An 18,572-nucleotide genomic window follows, 5' to 3' on the forward strand; every position below is an offset into this window, starting at 1 on the left:
TTTATTTGGTTCCTCCTACTTTGAATCGCTACGATACTATTAGGAGGAATCACCAAAAGCAGAATTCTTCTATTTTTTCGATGCGCCATTGAACCCGGCACACCTTTACGTCAGCCTGGCGTGACATTTGCTGCGTTGCAAGGGTGCATCGGCCATGTGGAAAATTTATTGGATTGCGGGGATTAACTAATAGCCTCATCTACATGGAATTTATATGTGATGAGCGCTCTAAGCTAGGCAGTGATTTGCTCGTGCATTTTGGATGCGCTAATCCCCATATTGGACCAGTGATTATGAATCGCCTGTTAAGCCGTGCGCAGTGGCTAGTGCACAGTATTGCATCAGCTCCTGTGTGAGCATGCAGAGCCGCGTCCACTCAAGTGAATACGACGTCCCCGCATGCTCACTGCACCATGCAAACTGAACATGCAACGCCACATGTTCCATAGTTGCAGCAGTCATGGTCTAATGCCACCTGTCTGAACACATTCCTAGCTTCAAATGCACGTTCCTCTGTGCAGTAACTAAGTGAGCAATAAGTGATTTTAAGCACTGCACTTCATGGAGTGCCCCCTAGTCTTTCTACTATCCGAAAGAGTAAATAACAGATTCACATCTACCCGTTCTAGACCTCTCATGATTTTAAACACCTCTATCATATCCCCCCTCAGCCGTCTCTTCTCCAAGCTGAAAAGTCCTAACCTCTTTAGCCTTTCCTCATAGGGGAGTTGTTCCATTCCCCTTATCATTTTGATTGCCCTTCTCTGTACCTTCTCCATCGCAATTATATCTTTCTTGAGATGTGGCGACCAGAATTGTACACAGTATTCAAGGTGCGGTCTCACCATGGAGCGATACAGAAGCATTATGACATTTTCCGTTTTATTCACCATTCCCTTTCTAATAATTTCCAGAGGATCCCAAACTGGACGCAAATTACTTGAATTTCCACAAGAAAGTTAAGTCTTGGCTTTTCCCTAGAGGTTCTATTATGAGCTTAAAAAGTCTTGATGATTTGATGTCAGGTATTCCTTCATTTTGATGCTTGTTTTACATTTCAGTTCTTTGTTGTATTATGTTTTGTGTCATGTCGTAATCTGGGAGCCCTATTTATATTATCTATTTTACTTTTTTATGTTTATTATATATGTTTTTTATGTATTATTGTACACCGTTTTGAAGAGCGTGGAAAGGCGGTCTATATATATATTTTTTTTTTATAGTTTTATTAGCATGTATAAGAATAAACTGAAGGCGTTTGACAAAGTTCCTCATGAGAGGCTTCTAGGAAAAGTAAAAAGTCAAGGGATAGGTGGCGATGTCCTTTCGTGGATTGCAAACTGGCTAAAAGACAGAAAACAGAGAGTAGGATTAAATGGACAATTTTCTCAGTGGAAGGGAGTGGACAGTGGAGTGCCTCAGGGATCTGTATTGGGACCCTTACTTTTCAATATATTTATAAATGATCTGGAAAGAAATACGACGAGTGAGATAATCAAATTTGCAGATGACACAAAATTGTTCAGAGTAGTTAAATCACAAGCAGATTGTGATAAATTGCAGGAAGACCTTGTGAGACTGGAAAATTGGGCATCCAAATGGCAGATGAAATTTAATGTGGATAAGTGCAAGGTGATGCATATAGGGAAAAATAACCCATGCTATAATTACACAATGTTGGGTTCCATATTAGGTGCTACAACCCAAGAAAGAGATCTAGGCGTCATAGTGGATAACACATTGAAATCATCGGTGCAGTGTGCTGCGGCAGTCAAAAAAGCAAACAGAATGTTGGGAATTATTAGAAAGGGAATGGTGAATGGAACGGCTCCCCTATGAGGAAAGACTAAAGAGGTTAGGACTTTTCAGCTTGGAGAAGAGACGGCTGAGGGGGGATATGATAGAGATGTTTAAAATTATGAGAGGTCTAGAACGGGTAGATGTGAATCGGTTATTTACTCTTTCGGATAGTAGAAAGACTAGGGGGCACTCCATGAAGTTAGCATGGGGCACATTTAAAACTAATCGGAGAAAGTTCTTTTTTACTCAACGCACAATTAAACTCTGGAATTTGTTGCCAGAGGATGTGGTTAGTGCAGTTAGTATAGCTGTGTTTAAAAAAGGATTGGATAAATGCTATTAAGTTCACTTCGAGAATAGCCACTGCCATTAGTAATGGTAACATGGAATAGACTTAGTTTTTGGGTACTTGCCAGGTTCTTATGGCCTGGATTGGCCACTGTTGGAAACAGGATGCTGGGCTTGATGGACCCTTGGTCTGACCCAGTATGGCATTTTCTTATGTTCCTATGTTCTTATGTACAAATTCAGGAAACAATTCCAGTACAAACAAGAGCTACAGGATTTCCACAACACATAAGCACGTCTACATACAAACTCCAAGGTATATACTGGATGAGCATAGACCATAACCCCTAGCTAAAATGTTAAACATGCAGGATTGGTACCTAGTCCTATCCTACCCTGGACCCCCCCCATCCCCCCTGCCCCCTCCCCCTTACGGTCTGTCCTGTCCTCTGTATTCTGTCATAGGTGTCTTTCCATCCGCTGTATATGTCGAATCAATGGGGTCCACATCCTATAAAATTTGGATAAGGTATCTCTCCTAAGGGCTGTGAGTTTCTCCATATAGTGTATTTGTCGCAATTTACCATAGAGTTGCGTTAAAAGTCGGGGGATCTGAATGTTTCCACTGAGCTGCAATCAATAGTCTAGCAGCAGTGATAAGAAAAATAAACATTTTCTGGGTGTCATCATCTAAATCCAAGAATGGTACCCCAGTCTATATATTTTTTAAATAAAATTAACACCATTAGGAATCACCAGAATATTCCTTTCTTATCCAAATCCTGTGGAATTTACTGACAAGCAGACATCAGACCCCCACCCATCCTGCATGCCTTCTAGTCTCTCATTAACACAATCCAAATTGAAGTTTCTTTATGGCCCTCTAACTCCAAACCATCAGGGACATTTTTTGAAGTCCATCCTAGCTTTCTCAACTCCTGCCCCTGAGCATTCTGGGATCTGGAGTCCTGCATTCTGCTCTGGCAAAAGTGGGACTGCAGATCCCATGATGCTTCGGGATGGGAAACCCAGGAGTGAAGATGTATCCCTTAGAAGTAACTGGATAGCTCTGCTCACTCTGCCACCCCTGTTCCTCATCAACTCAACTCCGGCTTACCTCTTGGTCCACTGGCTACCAGGGAAGCTGCTTCCTTCTTCCTTTTGATCCTTGAATGGAGAAATATAACCTTGTTGATGATTAAATCATCTAGGAGACAAGAAAGACATAGATTTCACCTTCCTGCAAGTGAAACCTGCCAGCAGCCTGAGGCTAGCCTTCCCAATCCAGCGGGTGTAAAACAGAGGGCAGCCATAAGATCTACGAATTACTTTGTACAGATCTTGGAACATCAACAAACAGGGAATGAGGCACAGCAGACTGTTTGATCACAGATAGATAGATGTGAGAAGTCCATACATAGAGACAAAGATATTCCCCTTTATAACTGTACAACTTCAAGCTTGCTGTTCCACTTCTAATATTCTTAATTTAACTGTTTTATACAGCAAAACATTTGTTAAACATTTCATTAAAGCAACAACGTGGATAATCTGTGAACAGAAAATGTCCAGAAACAGCAGAAGGAATGCAGTGAATCTCTTTCCTAAAGACCCATTACCAAAGGATTACTGCAGCAGGCGTTTCAGGAAATACAGTGCTCCACCCAGCAGACTCTGAGCACAGGAATACTTAACACTAACATCACATCGTGTGCGATGTCTGCAGTGAAAGTGGCCCACTGGGCCTGGCGTTTTACGTACGGTCTTTGGTTTCAGATTACTGCTGCCTACCTTATGGTCACGCGTTACAAGATCTCACGAAGGCAATCAGTGATCCCTCGTTATATTATCATCATCAAGCATCTGTACAGTGCAAACCAGATGTACACAGCACTGGATGGAGAAAAAAATAACGGACAGTCCCTACACCGCAGAGCTTACAGTCTAGTCAGGCCAGAGGGATAGGACACACAAAGAAAATCAATCCTGGGCCCTCTCTCAAAAGATTCCAGCTTTTGCACATTGAGAAATTACTACTTACCTGATAATTTCCTTTTCCTTAATCCAGGCAGATGGATTCAGGACAGGTGGGTTATGCACCTCTACCGGCAGATGGAGATGGCCAAAACTGACATCACAGTATATAGACTCCTGCAGTGACATCAGCCTGCCAGAATTCTCTTCAAAAGCCAACTGAGGACAGACTAGCAATAAACTTGATTAATAACTATTTCAGTACTCAGTCAACAGGAAACACTGAGCTCAGAGAAAGAATGCATTAAAACTAGTCTAGGGACTGGACTAACACTTACCAGTAACCATAATGCAATCAGTTGGCAGCCAAGGGCGGGAAGCTGAGTCCAACTGCCTGGTTTAAGGAGAAGGAAATTATCAGGTAAATTGTAATTTCTCATTTCCTAGCACTCAGACAGATGGATTCAGGACCAGTGGGATGTACCCAGGCTACTCTCAAATAGGGTGAGAGGCTGCCTGCAGTCCAGTCAAAATCGCACATCAAAGGCTGCATCCTCCTGGGCCTGCACATCCAGATAATAACACCTGGATCACCTGGATCACATCCTGGACAGTATAGGTAGCAAGAGCTGCTACCTATACCGTCAAGGAATTAAGGGTCAAACCCTTATTCAATCCATCCTGCAAAAATTCCAAAATGAGCAGGATCTTAACTGAACCTGGGTACATCCCATTGGTCCTGAATCTATCTGTCTGGCAAATGTCGATGGGAGACAAACAATCTAACCTCCGCCCATGACACTGCCTGAGCCCTAACCAGAGTAGGCAACGGCTTTTCAGCAGCCACATACGCAGCCAAGACTACCTCCTTAATCCAGTGAGCTATTGTAGCCCACGAAGCCAACTTATATAATTATCTGATCTTCATTTTCCTTCTCACTCCAAGTTATTGATTTCCTTGTTATATGTAACTGCTTTTTCTGCACTATTGTTCAAATTGTAAAGTTTTATTATTATTGCACCCCTGTTTCTTGTGAACCAGCATGATGGGACTATCGTCCTGAATGTTGGTATATAAAAAAACTTAAATAAATAAATAAATAAATAAATAACTTGCCCTGTTTACCACCACCATGAAAGACAAACAAGCAATCCATCTTTTAGAAAGGTTTAGAAACCCCCAGATACCTCACAACATGTCTCTTGAGATCCAAGGGACACAGCGGGCAATATTCCTCCGAAATCTCTTTCCCTATCCAGAGATGGCAGGGAAATAGACTGATTCAAGTGAAAATACGAGACCACTTTTGGCAAAAGAGAAGGAACAGTACACAGTTGTATTGCCCCTGGAGTCACTCGAAGGAATGGCTCCTGGCAAGACAAGGCCTTCAGCTTGGAAATTCGAGGCGTAGAACATATCACCTCCAGAAACACCGTTTTCAAGGGCCCGCCAAGAAATCCAAAACCAGATTAAGATTCCACAAGGGTACCAGTAACCGCAAGGGAGGACAAAGATGTTTCACTCCCTTCAAGAAACAGGTTACATCTGGAAGAGCCAATAAGGTTTCACCATTCACCTGACCCCTGAAATAGGCAAGAGCTGCTACCTATACCGTCAAGGAATTAAGGGCCAAACCCTTATTCAATCCATCCTGCAAAAATTCCAAAATGAGCAGGATCTTAACTGAACGAGATAGCACCCCTCGATCTTCACACCAAGCCAAAAATACTCGCCAAATCCGAACATAGGCTAAGAAAGTGGAGAACTTCCTTCATCGTAGTAAGGTGGCAATCACTGCATTAGAATATCCACTTCAGCCCTCTCAAGGGCCATACTTTAAGACAAAACCAAGTCAAATCTTTATGAAGAAGAGGTCCCCACTGCAACAGATTCCTGTGCACCGGAAACCGGAGGGGGGAGTCTACCAGGCCCTGTCTCAGATCTGCATACCAGGATCTCCTGGGCTAACCTGGTGCCACCAAAAGCACCTCTCTGTGACCCTCGACCCTCCGAACTATTCTGCCCAACATGGGCCATGGGGGAAAGGTATACAGCAACTTGCCCTCTAGCCAGTCCTGCATGAGATCATCGATATGCGGATCTCTACTACGACTGAAGAAGTCTTCACATTGCGAGAAGTCACCAGCAGGTCTGGAAACGGAAGGCCCCAGCGATCCACTATCAGCTGAAACACCTCAATTGACAATACCCATTCTCGTGGGTCCAGACTCTCCCTGCTGATAAAGTCTGCTCTTACATTGTCTTTTCCAGCAATGAGAGAGACCGAGATTTCCTGAAAATGCACTTCTGCCCATTCCATAAGTTGTCCTATTTCCTGCGACATTTGGTGGCTCTTGGTTCCTCCCTGCCAATTGATGTAAGCCACTGTTGTTACATTGTCCGACATTATCCAGACCGCTCAACCCTTCAAGCTGCTGCTGAACTACAAGCATGCGAACGGGACCGCCGGGCTTCCAGCTGATGAATGTTCCAGAGAGACTCTTCTGCACTCCAGCGTACTTGCACTGTAAGCTGCTGCTGAACTACAAGCATGTGAACGGGACCGCCGGGCTTCCAGCCGATGAATGTTCCAGAGAGACTCTTCTGCACTCCAGCGTACTTGCACTGTTAGTTCCTGACAGTGAGCTCCCCAACCCTGGAGGCTTGCATCCGTCATGAGTACTAACCAGTCCAGTGATTTCAGGGAAACTTCATTTCTCAGATGATCTGCTTGCAACCACCACTGGAGGTGAGAGCACACTTCCATCAGCAGGTAGAGCTGAATTGAATAGTCCTGAGACTGCAGGCTCCAACGAGACAGCAGGGAATGCGGAAGAGGACGCATATGCACTCTCGCCCACAGCACCACTTCCAGGGTTGCTGCCATCAAACTGAGTACCTGTAGATAGAACCACACAGTTGGGCGTATAGTGTTCATCAAAAGATGCACCTGCGCCATCAACTTCTGAATATGAGCTTCCGGCAGGAAAACTTTGCCCTGCTTCGTGTCGAATTGAACACCCAGATACTCCAACGACTGGGTTCACCATCCAACGACTAGGTTCACCATCCAACTGTTATAGGTTAGACTGTGGAGTTAGCAATCTGTTGTAGGAGCTGCTAGGAATTAGCAGTCTGTTAGGGTTTGCTCCTCCCAAGGGGAGGAGTTAGCAATCCTGTTGAGCTTTGCTTCCCCAGAGAGAAGGAGCTAGCAATCTGTTAGTGACTCTGCTAGGGTTAGCAATCTGTTAGCAAACTGTTATGGAGTTGCTCCCCAGAGGGGAGAGGTCAGCAACCATATAAGATCTGTTCTTCCAGAGGGGAGGAGTTAGTATCTGTTATGGATCTCTGCACAGAGTGGCAACCTGATATACGAGAGTTCCCCTGAAGGGAGGTGTTGGCCATCTGTATGGTTCCTGCTAAGAAGTAGCAATTGGTTATGATACAGTTCCTGAGGAAGGAGATGTTAGCAACAGTTGAAGGTTAGACTGCAAGGTAGCAGTTTGTTGTACTCTTGAAGTGTGAGAGATGAGCACTCTATTGTAGAATGGTGAACCCTTGGGCCGATGGCAGATGACAGCGCCCTCTGGAGGATATCATGAGAGGGACCACCGACTAGGCTGGAGTTTGGAGACAGACACAGAGAGTTCTTTATTAGTCAGGTAGTAGAACCACCAGAGGTGGCAGTAGTGAGCTGATGTGTCCAGCAGGGCTGAAGTCCCTCAGATCCTGGAACTGTTTCTATAAGCTTCAAGTTTTAAAAAGAATCAAACCCCTTTTCCACTTCCAGGACTTTAGAACCATCCTTCAATCCACGTTATTTTCGAAAACAGACTACTGCAATGCCTTACTCCTGGGACTCCCCATTTCAGCCACAAAACCTATACAGATGCTCCAGAACGCAGCAGCGAGAATCCTAACCAATACCAACCGCCGTGCTCACATTACCCCCATCCTTCGAAACCTGCATTGGCTGCCAATAAAATATAGAATTCTATATAAAGCTCTCATGATAATCCACAAATCTATTCACCAACAGCTCACACTAGACCTTCAGAACCCTCTCAAACACCACTCGTCCGAAAGACCCATCAGAGAAGCTTATAAAGGGACCCTTCAAGTCCCACCTTCAAAATACACCCGTCTAAAAACCACCAAAGAACGTTCCTTTTCCACAGCAGGCCCGGTCCTCTGGAACAGACTTCCGACTGACCTAAGACTGGAACCTTGCCTTCATACCTTTCGAAGACAACTGAAGACGTGGCTTTTCCTCCAAGCCTTCCCCTAGTCAAAATGCCACTTCGGACTCAGCTTAAGGAATGAGATAATTTCTTATCTCATAACCAGTTATATATTATTTATTTGTTGCTAATTTCCGCTCTACCTTTCTTCCTGGCTACTTTAGCCCCCAAGTTCTATGCCCTTGTTTTATGTAACTTTGCTTGATTCAGCCTTCTTGTTTTTTGGTTACTCTTGTTTTTTCCCCTAAGTTCCATGTAAACCGGCCTGATGTGAATTCTATTCGTGAAGTCCGGTATAGAAATATATATTAAATAAATAAATAAATAAACTGCTATCTCCGGGTTTGCTGAGCTGTAGAGAGAGACTCATAGATAGTGAGTAGACAGAGTATGCTGGATACATAACCAGAAGTAGATGATACACTCACATAGATTAATAAGAAGGCTCAGTAGCTGGAGAGAGTTAGGCCCTCGAGGAGCGAGTACCTGGTTCCAGGGACAGCTCTGAGAGAGCGATGGTAACTCACAGTTATCTATCTCTGTAATGGTTTCTAGACAATAGAGAATAGTTAGTATATTCAGGAACAGGAGCCTCTAGGCGAGTACTGGTTCGTATATGCAAACTGAAATAAGAACTCACAATATCTGTTTATGAAATAGCTTCTGAAATAGAAGAGAGTCTTCGGAGGGTTTTAGGAACATGGGCTCTCGAGGAGCGCGTGCCGGTTCCTATCTGCAATCTGTAATAATAACTCATGATCTCCGTACCTGCGATAGCGTCTTAGACAAAAGAGAATCTTCAGAGTTCTAGGAACATGGGCCCTCGAGGAGCAAGTACCGGTTCCTATATGCAACTGGAACAGAAACTCACAATGTTCATGTCTGCGATAGCTTCCAGGCAATAGGGAGTCTTCTGAGCTTTCAGGGATATAGGCCCTCGAGGAGCGAGTACCGGATCCCATCTTAGCAATCTGAAAACAAGAGGAGAGAGCGGGGCCCCCAAGGAGTGGGTACCCCTGGTAAGTTCGAGGAGGCAGAGCAGCGGAGAATGAAGCGGGTCGAGATGATCCCCGCAATCAATCCCTTGCTAACTCGATTCGTAAGCGTAAGCAAAGGCCTTTTATGTTGGAAGCAGATGACGTCACTATGGGGGGACGCCCCCGTGGTTCGCGCCCTTGCTGGTACAAACTTCGGAGCGCGCACCCTACGTCATCAGGAACATGGCGGATCCGCAGCGTCAGGCCAGCCCGGGGGACACTGGGAAGAAATGGCGAGGAGAAGCCGCGGCAGCAACTGTCAATCAGACACAAAGGGAGTCACCTCAGAGGTAGAGAGGGTGGAGTGAGGGCAAGAGCAGGCACGAACATAACACCAACCGAACTCCTACAACAGGTAGATCACCTTTTGGGTCACCAAACAGCTCTTTTCCAGAGACATGGCCCAAATCAGCCAGTCGTCCAAATATGAGTGTACCAGGATCCCATCATTTCTCATCTCTGCCACTACCATCACCATAACCTTGGAAAAAGTTCTAGGAGCGGTGGCCAGATCAAAAGACAGCGTCCGAAATTAATAATGGCACCCCAACACCACGAAATGGAGAAAACATTGGTGCTTCAATCAGATGGGAATATGGAGGTATGCCTTGGATTGATCCAGGGAGATCAGAAATTCCCCCGACTGTACCGCCATTATCATGGAGTGCAATGTTTCCATGTGAAAATGAGTCACCCACAAATAACGGTTGGCCCCTTTGAGATCCAAGATGGATGAAAGGAGCTCTCCTTGGGCACAACGAAATAAATGGACTATCAACCTACATTTTCTTGAGATGTGGGCACTGGGACCACAGCCCTCAGACTGAGGAGCCTTGACAATGTACATTCCACTACCTGCTTCTTCTGTGGGGAGTGGCAGGGAGATACCATGAACACGTCCCTAGGAACACTGTGAAACTCCATCACATATCCCTCTCGTATCACCTCCAGGACCCACTCATCCGATGTGATTTCGACCCACCTCTGATAAAAGAGAGGGAGGTGCCCCCTATCTCCTGTTCCCAGGAGTGGATCATTGGGACACTTGGGAGGATTCTCTATCTGAGCCTGCGCCCCGCCTGGGCTGTCTGGGATGAAAGGACTGAGAGCTACTGAAAGGTCAAGTCCTCTGAAATGTCGCTCCTCTGTAGGGTCAAATACGCTTGGAACCCTTGGTATGACCCTTCATGCCAAAGGGGCATGGTGTCTGCTTCTTATCCTCCAGCAACCGAGGAATCGGAAATTTGCCCCTCTTATTGGCCAGTTTCTCCAACTCACTCCCAAACACGAGCGAGCCTTTAAAGGGCACTTTCTTAAGATTAGCCTTGGAGGTCACATCGGCTGACCAATTTCTCAGCCATAACTGACGCCTGGCTGCTATTACCAAAGCCACCCTGCTGGCTGAGGTGTGGACCAAATCGCAGCCTGCATCTGCTAAAAAGGTGGTGGTTGGCTCCATAACTGCCCTATATTCACACCAGAGTCATCGACCTCCTGAGAGAGAAGTAAATAAGAGTGAGCCACCAGGGAACAACAAGAAGTTATCTGCAAGGTCATTGCCACTGCTTCAAATGCTTACTTAAGGATGGCCTCAATCCTCCTATCATGCACATCTATCATGCTCCTCCCTCCACAGGGATAGTTGTCCACTTAGAGATGGCACAGACAAGCACTTCCACTTTCGTAAAACGCAGACGCTCTCTCACCACTGGATCCAGGAGGTCCCACTGAAGATCAATCAATTCTTGAATGGCTTCCATAACAGGGAAAAAAACAAGAGGCTTTACACAAAGAAACCAAAGTGGGATTTTTCTTTGGCTCAGACATGGAATCTGCCCCAGGTACTCCCAGCATCTTCAACGTCTGAGAAATCAGAGCCAGTAGCTCATCTCAATGAAAGAACCGCAACATAGTCCTAAACAGTTCCAGTCCCAGAGGAATTTCCCCATCCTCCAGAGAGTAAGGATCGGCCTCATCATCCGTGCCATCTGGATTCCTGTCAGGAGGCCCTGCTGCCAATCGATGTGTACTTCGGCGCCTAACAGTAGTACCAGACGAGGGAGAGGCCACAGCCTGGATTCTGATCTGACAGGATTGGACGGCGCTGAGGACTGGCATGAAGAAAGGATTGCAATCCTTGAAAAACTTCTACCCAAGAAAAGGCAGAAGGATCCATGCCAACAGAAGGCACCTGTGCTGTGCTTACTGAGCTACTGCCCCTGCTGAAGAACCAGCTAAGGGAGTTCTAAGGTCAAGTGTCCCTCCTGATAGCCTTACCCAGGCCCTCATCAGGTTGGGAAGAGCCAGGCTTAGTAAAATCAGAGGAAGATAATTCTCCCTGAGCCTCTAAGCATCGCTGGCACAAGTTAGAGGGTATGCCAGGCTGAGATGCCCGAATATGACAGGCAGCACAGAGGGAAAGGTGCTTAGGTTTCTTAGCCACAGGCATCATTAGTCTATCAATACACTTATCAGGCGACTGAAGGTGTGCATCCAGCTGAATTCCAGCTGCAAAAGTTAGGAGTACAAAATTTAAGAGCACAAAATTTAGGGGGTCCCAAGGCTAGGCGTCACAAAACTAGGCGCACTTCTGCTGCGCCAAACTTAAGTGCACAACCAATGCATTCCAGATTGTGCGCACACAAAAAAACCTGGGCATACAACCAGGACGCACAGCCAGACACACTAGCACGCATCAACGGTCCTGAAGAGGGCAACCTAATGCACAGACAAAAGTGCACGAAAATGCCGCTATGGCCCACCATGCGACGCACAAAAAAAAGCCTAATAACAGGGCCTAGTCCACCCAGGCTGCTCAATTCACCAAGTCCCTGAACCTCCCAAGGGAGCGGGAACGAATGTCGGAACGGCGTGCCAAGCACAGAGACCCAAAGAAGGGGAAGGCCTATAAACAACCCTTCTACTCTGTATCTGTTTATTTTATTTTTTTAAACCTTACCTGAGCTCAGCCTTTCCCTGCTGAGAACAAAGATGGCCTCCAGCTGTGGGGGAAGAGGGCATATACTGTCACTGCCACATTCGGCTTCCTGCACCCGCTTCCTTTCAGCTGTTTTAAACAGCTAAGTCCACACCAGCTAAGAAAACCAGCTACTGGATCAAAGCACTCATCTGAGAGACCACAGAAATCAACTCAGGAATTTTCAACTGAGAGAGGGACCATTTGGTATCACTGCAGGAGAGTGGAGCGAACTCAATCTTTTCTCCTCTAAAATTTGAAGCAATCCCCAGTAGGGAAATGCACGTCCACCATCTACTGGAGATGGAGAATACTGTAGGGCTGATGTCACTGCAGCAGTATATATACTGTGACGTCAGTTTGCTCCGTCTCCATCTGCTAGTAGAGGTGCATAACCCACTGGTCCTGAATCCATCTGTCTGGGTGCCTTGAAACTACATTTTTTGATGAGTTGCTATTTTACCCTGTTGATGGTTTACTGAACGCACGTACTGCCTTCTTACTGACAAAGCACTACCTCAGTTTCCTCTGAGGCTCCCTCCTTCCAGGGCAGGTGGTTGCACTAGGTGGATTAAGCAGCCACCTAGAATGCCACAGTATTGGGAGGGACGGTGACACCAGCTGCTTTTTCCCGCCCACATGGGCCCAGGCAACACCATGTCCGCTTCCGGGCCCACACAGGCAGGGAGAGGAAGATGCCGCCACAAGGAACAGGGTGCAGTTTGGACACGTGGCCTAGGAAAACAGGTCCCTTAGGGTGAAGAGAGCAGCCTTGAGCCAGCAGAAGTGGGGGGGAACTGTCTGAATTTGGGGAAGGAGCCTCTGGGCCACCTCATGTTTGTTGGTGCCTGGAGCTGGATATTTATAAGGAGCCATTGTGTTTTCAGGAAGGGACTAACATTTTTTCTGGCTGATTGGGAAATGGTAGACATATGGTGCCTCATTCATCCCTCTGAGTGGAATTATACTTTTTTCTCTCAGGCCCATAAGGTCTACTCCCGGATTGAATTTTTTCTAGTATATAAAGCCCTGGTGTATAAGGTGGGGAAAACAGAGATTGAATCCATAACATGATCCGACCATGTGGCTGTATGGCTGACATTAAAGGGGTCTGGGGGCCAATCCGGGGACAGATATTGAGGCTTAATGAAAGTTTATTGGATGTGCTATTGAGATGCGAGATGCAAAATTATCTTGCAGATAATGAGAATGGGGAAGTGCCTCCTGGGATACTTTGGGATTGTTTTAAGGCAGTAGCTAGAGGTACCTTAATTGCCAGAGCATCCTGTTTAAAGAAGGAAAGGGAGAGGAAGAAAGTGGAGCTGTTAGATCAGATAAGATAAACTGGAGGTTTGACATACAAGGTGCATGGAAACTCAGACTGGGACACGGTTGGTGAAGTTGAGAGAGGCATTAAGGGATATAGAGGTGGGGGAGATTGTATTTCAGCTAGAAAGGGTGAAGCAGGAATTTTTTTGAAGGGGCTAATAAAGCTAGGAGATTTTTGACGAGAAGGCTTAAAAAGAAAGTGACACAGAACCAGATTCTTAAAATTAAAGATTGAACTGGCAAGATGGTGTCAGATAGTGTGAGTATAAGAGCACAATTTTCACAGTTCTATCAGGAGTTATACCTCCAACATCAGGATGTAAGTCAGTCCGCTATTGATGATTATTTGGGAGAAATCACCTTGCCCAGAGTAGATATGGCTCGACAGGCATGACTTAATAAAGAAATATTAGAATTTGAAGTTGTTCAAGCGATTAAAGATTTGACACTGGAGAAGTCCCTCAGACTAGTTGGGTTCTCAGCAGGGTTTTATAGGCAGCTGAGCTTGGTCGTCGCCAGACCAATGGCGTCAGCTTTTGATGATTTATTATTGACTGGCTCTATAGAAGATGGTGCTAATAGAGCTGGAATTATGGTGCGGGCAAAGCCAGGGACGGATACAATTTTATGCGGGTCCTACCAGCCCATCTTACTTATCAATTTGGATTTAAAAATTCTGGGGAACATTTTAGCCAAACGATTGGGTGGGGTGGCAGATACATTGATACATCCGGACCAAAAAGGTTTTGTACCTGGTAGGCTTACAGCCGACAATGTGAGAAGGATGATAACATTAATATGGTGGGCACAGGAATCACAAATCCCGCTGGTTCTACTCAAGTCAATGCTGAAAAGGCATCTGACTTGGTCCATTTCTGTATTAGAGAAATTGGGGTTGGGTGGAAATTTTTCCAACTGGATAAGAAAGCTGTATAGCAACCCCAGGGCTAGAACAAAGGTCAATGGGGGGTACTTGAGGGCCTTTCCTATAGGAAGGGGCACGAAACAGGGTTGCCCAGTTTCCCCGTTACTTTTTGCGCTATACTTAGAATCCTTGGCAGCTAAAATTTGAAATTCTTCAGATATACATGGGCTACGGGTGGGGGATCAAATATATAAACTTTCCGTGTTTGCGGATGATGATCTTTTTACAGTAGCACATCCTGAGACCTCGTTGTCAGAGCTTGCAGAGGAACTGATGAGGTTTGGCAGTGTCTCTGGCTACCAGTTGAATGTGGACAAGTCTGAGTTCTTGAACATTATCGGTGGAGCGGGTTGCAGAGATAAAGCGGAGGGGTTCCCTTTTAAAATCATGACCTCAGGGGTGAAGGTTGGTGCTAAACTAGATAGCCTCCTTGCTATCAATTATGAAGGAGTGTTGAAAAAGATTTTAGAGGTTCTACAAAGGTGGGACTGGGGCAACCTATCCTGGTTGGGCAGAATCTCGGCTATAAAAATGAATATACTACCTAGGTTTAGCTACTTATTTCAAACCTTGCCGGTATATATCCCTGATGCCTGTATCACCTTATGGCAAAGTAAACTCTTCCATTTTATTTGGAAGAAGAGACTTCCTAGAGTAAGCAGTAAGGTAATGTATTTGCCTAAGGACAGGGGTGGGCTGAGCGTCCCTTGTTTATTGTGGTATTTATGTGGCTTCACAGATCAGGGCAATAATCGACTGGCATAGGAGTGGGGAGGGGAAGAGCTGGGTAGTTCTGGAAAAATCTTTGCTACATGGTATCTCACTGGATGCGTTGGTATGGTTGCCAGCTAGGACACAGATGATGCCGGGTTCCCTCCCGGCAGCCATAGCTCTCACATTAAAAGCTTGGGACAGGTGGAAGAGTTGTCTGGTGGGAGATTAGGAAATATTTTTATAGATCTCTTATTTTTCTGAGTAGGGAATTTATTCCAGGGTGCTCCGTAGCATTAGCTAAAAGATGGGAAGAGAAGGGATGCTGGAGATTTGAACATCTTTGGAATGGCAAGAGGACAAAGGACTTTCAGGAGGTGATGCAAAAAAGTTTAACCTGGCACCCCCGGACTATTATTTTTATTTGCAGGTGAGTCATTTTCTCACACAGAGGGAAGTTAAGGGAGGCCCTTAGTCAGGGGAAACCTCTTTTCGAGGGGTTCTGTGATAAGATGCGCTGGGTAACCAGGGGGATCTCAAGAATTTATTTATTTATTTATCAAGTTTTATATACCATCGTTCGGTTTCGCCATCACAATGGTTTACAAGTTATCGATGATTAATAGAGTTTTCAAAAAGGTTCGTAAGGTTGTTAATTTAGAAAATATCATTTCATAGACTAAGTATGCTGGTTAATCTATGTATGTTTCGGTTCTGTGTTGTAATATCAACTTGTAATGAGTCCACCAGTTTTCCTAGTGTTGATAGGAGGGGCGTGGTGTTTTTAGAGACCTTATGTAAGTTTGTAGGCTTTGGTAAACATCCATGTTTTTAGCTCTTTTTTGAACGTTTTTAAGTTTTCTTGTATTCTGAGATCACTTGGAAGAGTGTTCCATAGTTTAGGACTTCCTAGAGAAATTGCTCTCTTTTGAGTTGAGGTGAGTTGTTTAGAACGAGCAGGTGGAATCTTTAATAGTCCTTTATTTGCTGATCTGAGATTTCTGTTTGGAGCATGCAATTTTATGGATGAGCTTAGCCAGTTTGTTTATTTTTCGTATATTATTTTATGTAGTATGGAAAGTATTTTGTATTCTATCCTGAATTTTATTGGGAGCCAGTGTAGTGATATCAGAGTAAGAGTAATGTGATCATGTTTTTGGCTCCAGTGAGTATTCTTGCCGCTGCGTTTTGTAGGATTTGGAGTGGTCGTATGGTGTTAAGAGGTAAGTTGAATAGGAGGGAGTTACAGTAGTCCAAGTTAGAGAAGATGAGAAGTTGAAGGACTGATCTGAAGTCATTGGGGGAGAGGAAAGGTTTTAGTTGACGTAGAGTTAGAAGTTTGTGATATCCGTCTTTGATTTTAGTTGTGATGTGGTTCTTGAATGAAAGATCCTTGTCGATTATGACTCCTAGGTTGCGGGCATGATTGACCGGAGATATAGCCACTTTTTGGTTCGTTAGGTTGAGTGGTGGTAGTTGAGGAGCATTGTTCTTTCTATCCAGTATGATTATTTCAGTCTTATCGATGTTAAGGATGAGTTTCATGTTGGTTAGTGTTTGTTTTATTTTGTTTAGGTAAGTGGCTGTTTTTTTGTAGGTTTCTTCCAAAGAAATATTATATTTCTTCCAAATTTATAGTATATTAAATAAAGATCTTACATTGTGGGGTGTGAGAAAGATCTGAAATGTGTATTGGGGGAGAAGAGATGGGGCTCATGTTTTATCCACACTAAAATGAGTTCAATTTCGGCTCTGACAGTTGAAAATGGAGATAAAATACTATGCCAGTGGGACGGTACTCCAGCTAGATTGCATACGTTATACCCTAGTACTGCGGGCAGGGGTGCGGTACGACCGGAACCTTTCTGCATTGGTGGTGGGACTGCCCAAAGATAGTTCTTTTTTTGGGATGGCCTGGTAGAACTCATGTTTGATATCTTGGGAGAACGGATACCTAAGGACCTGCTGTTTTTTTCTATTAAATATTCCTTCCACGGATCCGGTTAATGCTGTTGTGCTATTGTCTTACCAAATAATATTAGCAGCTAGGGGGGAGGGGAATTTGCATATTTTTGGTGGAAGGCCTCCACACAGCCCCTACAAAGAGTTTACCAAGGTTGGCTAAGGTTTATTATTTGAATAGGTTTAATCGCGGTTACACAGTTAAACATTTGGGTAAATTAGAAAAATTGCAACACCATTATATCCTTTGGCAAAAGAAGATGTAAAGCTGGTGGGAGAGTGGGAGATTCATGGGAGCTCTGGGGGGGGGGGGGGGGGCTACGTGATAGGAATGGGAAGGGGGGTGGAGGGGGGTTATGGGTCATTGCGTTATTCTGTATTGTGCTCCCTACTGACATATTCTCTCTCTGTTCTTTGTCGTTCCTGTGCAGTGAGATCTGGTAAGATGCTTCCATGAAGGATTCTGCTGTAATTTGAGAAGTAGGGGGATTGTAAAGGGGACAAAGTTCTGTGGTACGCTAGTATTTGGGACATGCAGCCTGAGGTTGTATTTTCATGTCGTTGTGCCACAATAAACTTTCAATAGGGAAAAAAAAAAAAAAGCATGCACGGGTGAGGAAAACAATAATCAGCTCACATATTTGTCCGTGTAAGTTGCTTTGATTGTGGCTCCCAGAATAATTAACAGTGCACCCTGTGCTGTAACTGGGGTGAAATAATTGCCTCTCTCTCACCTGTTCCGTCTTCCAGCTGCATCCTGGTTGAGGGGTTCAGGCGAGAGAGGATGTGTCCGGACACCAGATTCCACAGGAGAACGTCACCGTCGTAACTCGACGTGGCCAACAGATTAGGTGGGCAGGAAGCCACGCACAAAATATCATCTTTCTGCCCATTTCCCTGCAGCATTGAAATGGCAAAAGCAGAAAGGCAATGTGAGAACTTCGTTTTAGATCCTGAGGGAGAGAAAGCTCGCATGTGAGAGTGACGTGAATAAAACAAAAGCATTTTCTTTCCTTATTTACTCTTTCATATGCCCTGGATTAACCAAAACAATTGGCGATTATTTACTCTAAGGGACTGCACATAAGGGAATGAAGCCAGAGATTCTGCCTATCCTGAATGCATCAGTAGGAGCAGGAAGAGCGCCTAGAAGCGCCAGGCGTCGTGTCCTCCTCCTTTTCCCAGCTGGCTGTGAACAGGGGTGCCAGAATGAGGCTACTGCTGCCATTAGCGCAGCTGCCATTTCCACCAGCCTGCCTGCGCACCAAACCCGAGGCCTAGGACAGATGAGAGAGCAGCCAGGGGCAGGGGGGTGGAGGGCAAGGGA

The 18,572-nt window shown here is 45.1% G+C and overlaps 1 protein-coding gene across 1 annotated transcript in view; it reads right to left on the minus strand.

Annotated features, from left to right (window-relative positions):
* Nucleotides 1–18,572, minus strand: part of LOC115084798 (WD repeat-containing protein 64-like) — a 234,752-nt gene that overhangs the window by 98,013 nt on the left and 118,167 nt on the right. Inside the window, exons 19-20 of the mRNA XM_029590142.1 lie at nucleotides 17,980–18,142; nucleotides 3,206–3,295 (exon numbers count right to left, since the gene is read on the minus strand). Coding sequence (XP_029446002.1) covers nucleotides 3,206–3,295; nucleotides 17,980–18,142 — 253 coding nt within the window. The remainder of the gene's footprint in view (nucleotides 1–3,205; nucleotides 3,296–17,979; nucleotides 18,143–18,572) is intronic.

Source organism: Rhinatrema bivittatum, chromosome 1 (assembly GCF_901001135.1).
Source record: "Rhinatrema bivittatum chromosome 1, aRhiBiv1.1, whole genome shotgun sequence".
Classification (NCBI taxonomy): Eukaryota; Metazoa; Chordata; class Amphibia; order Gymnophiona; family Rhinatrematidae; genus Rhinatrema; species Rhinatrema bivittatum.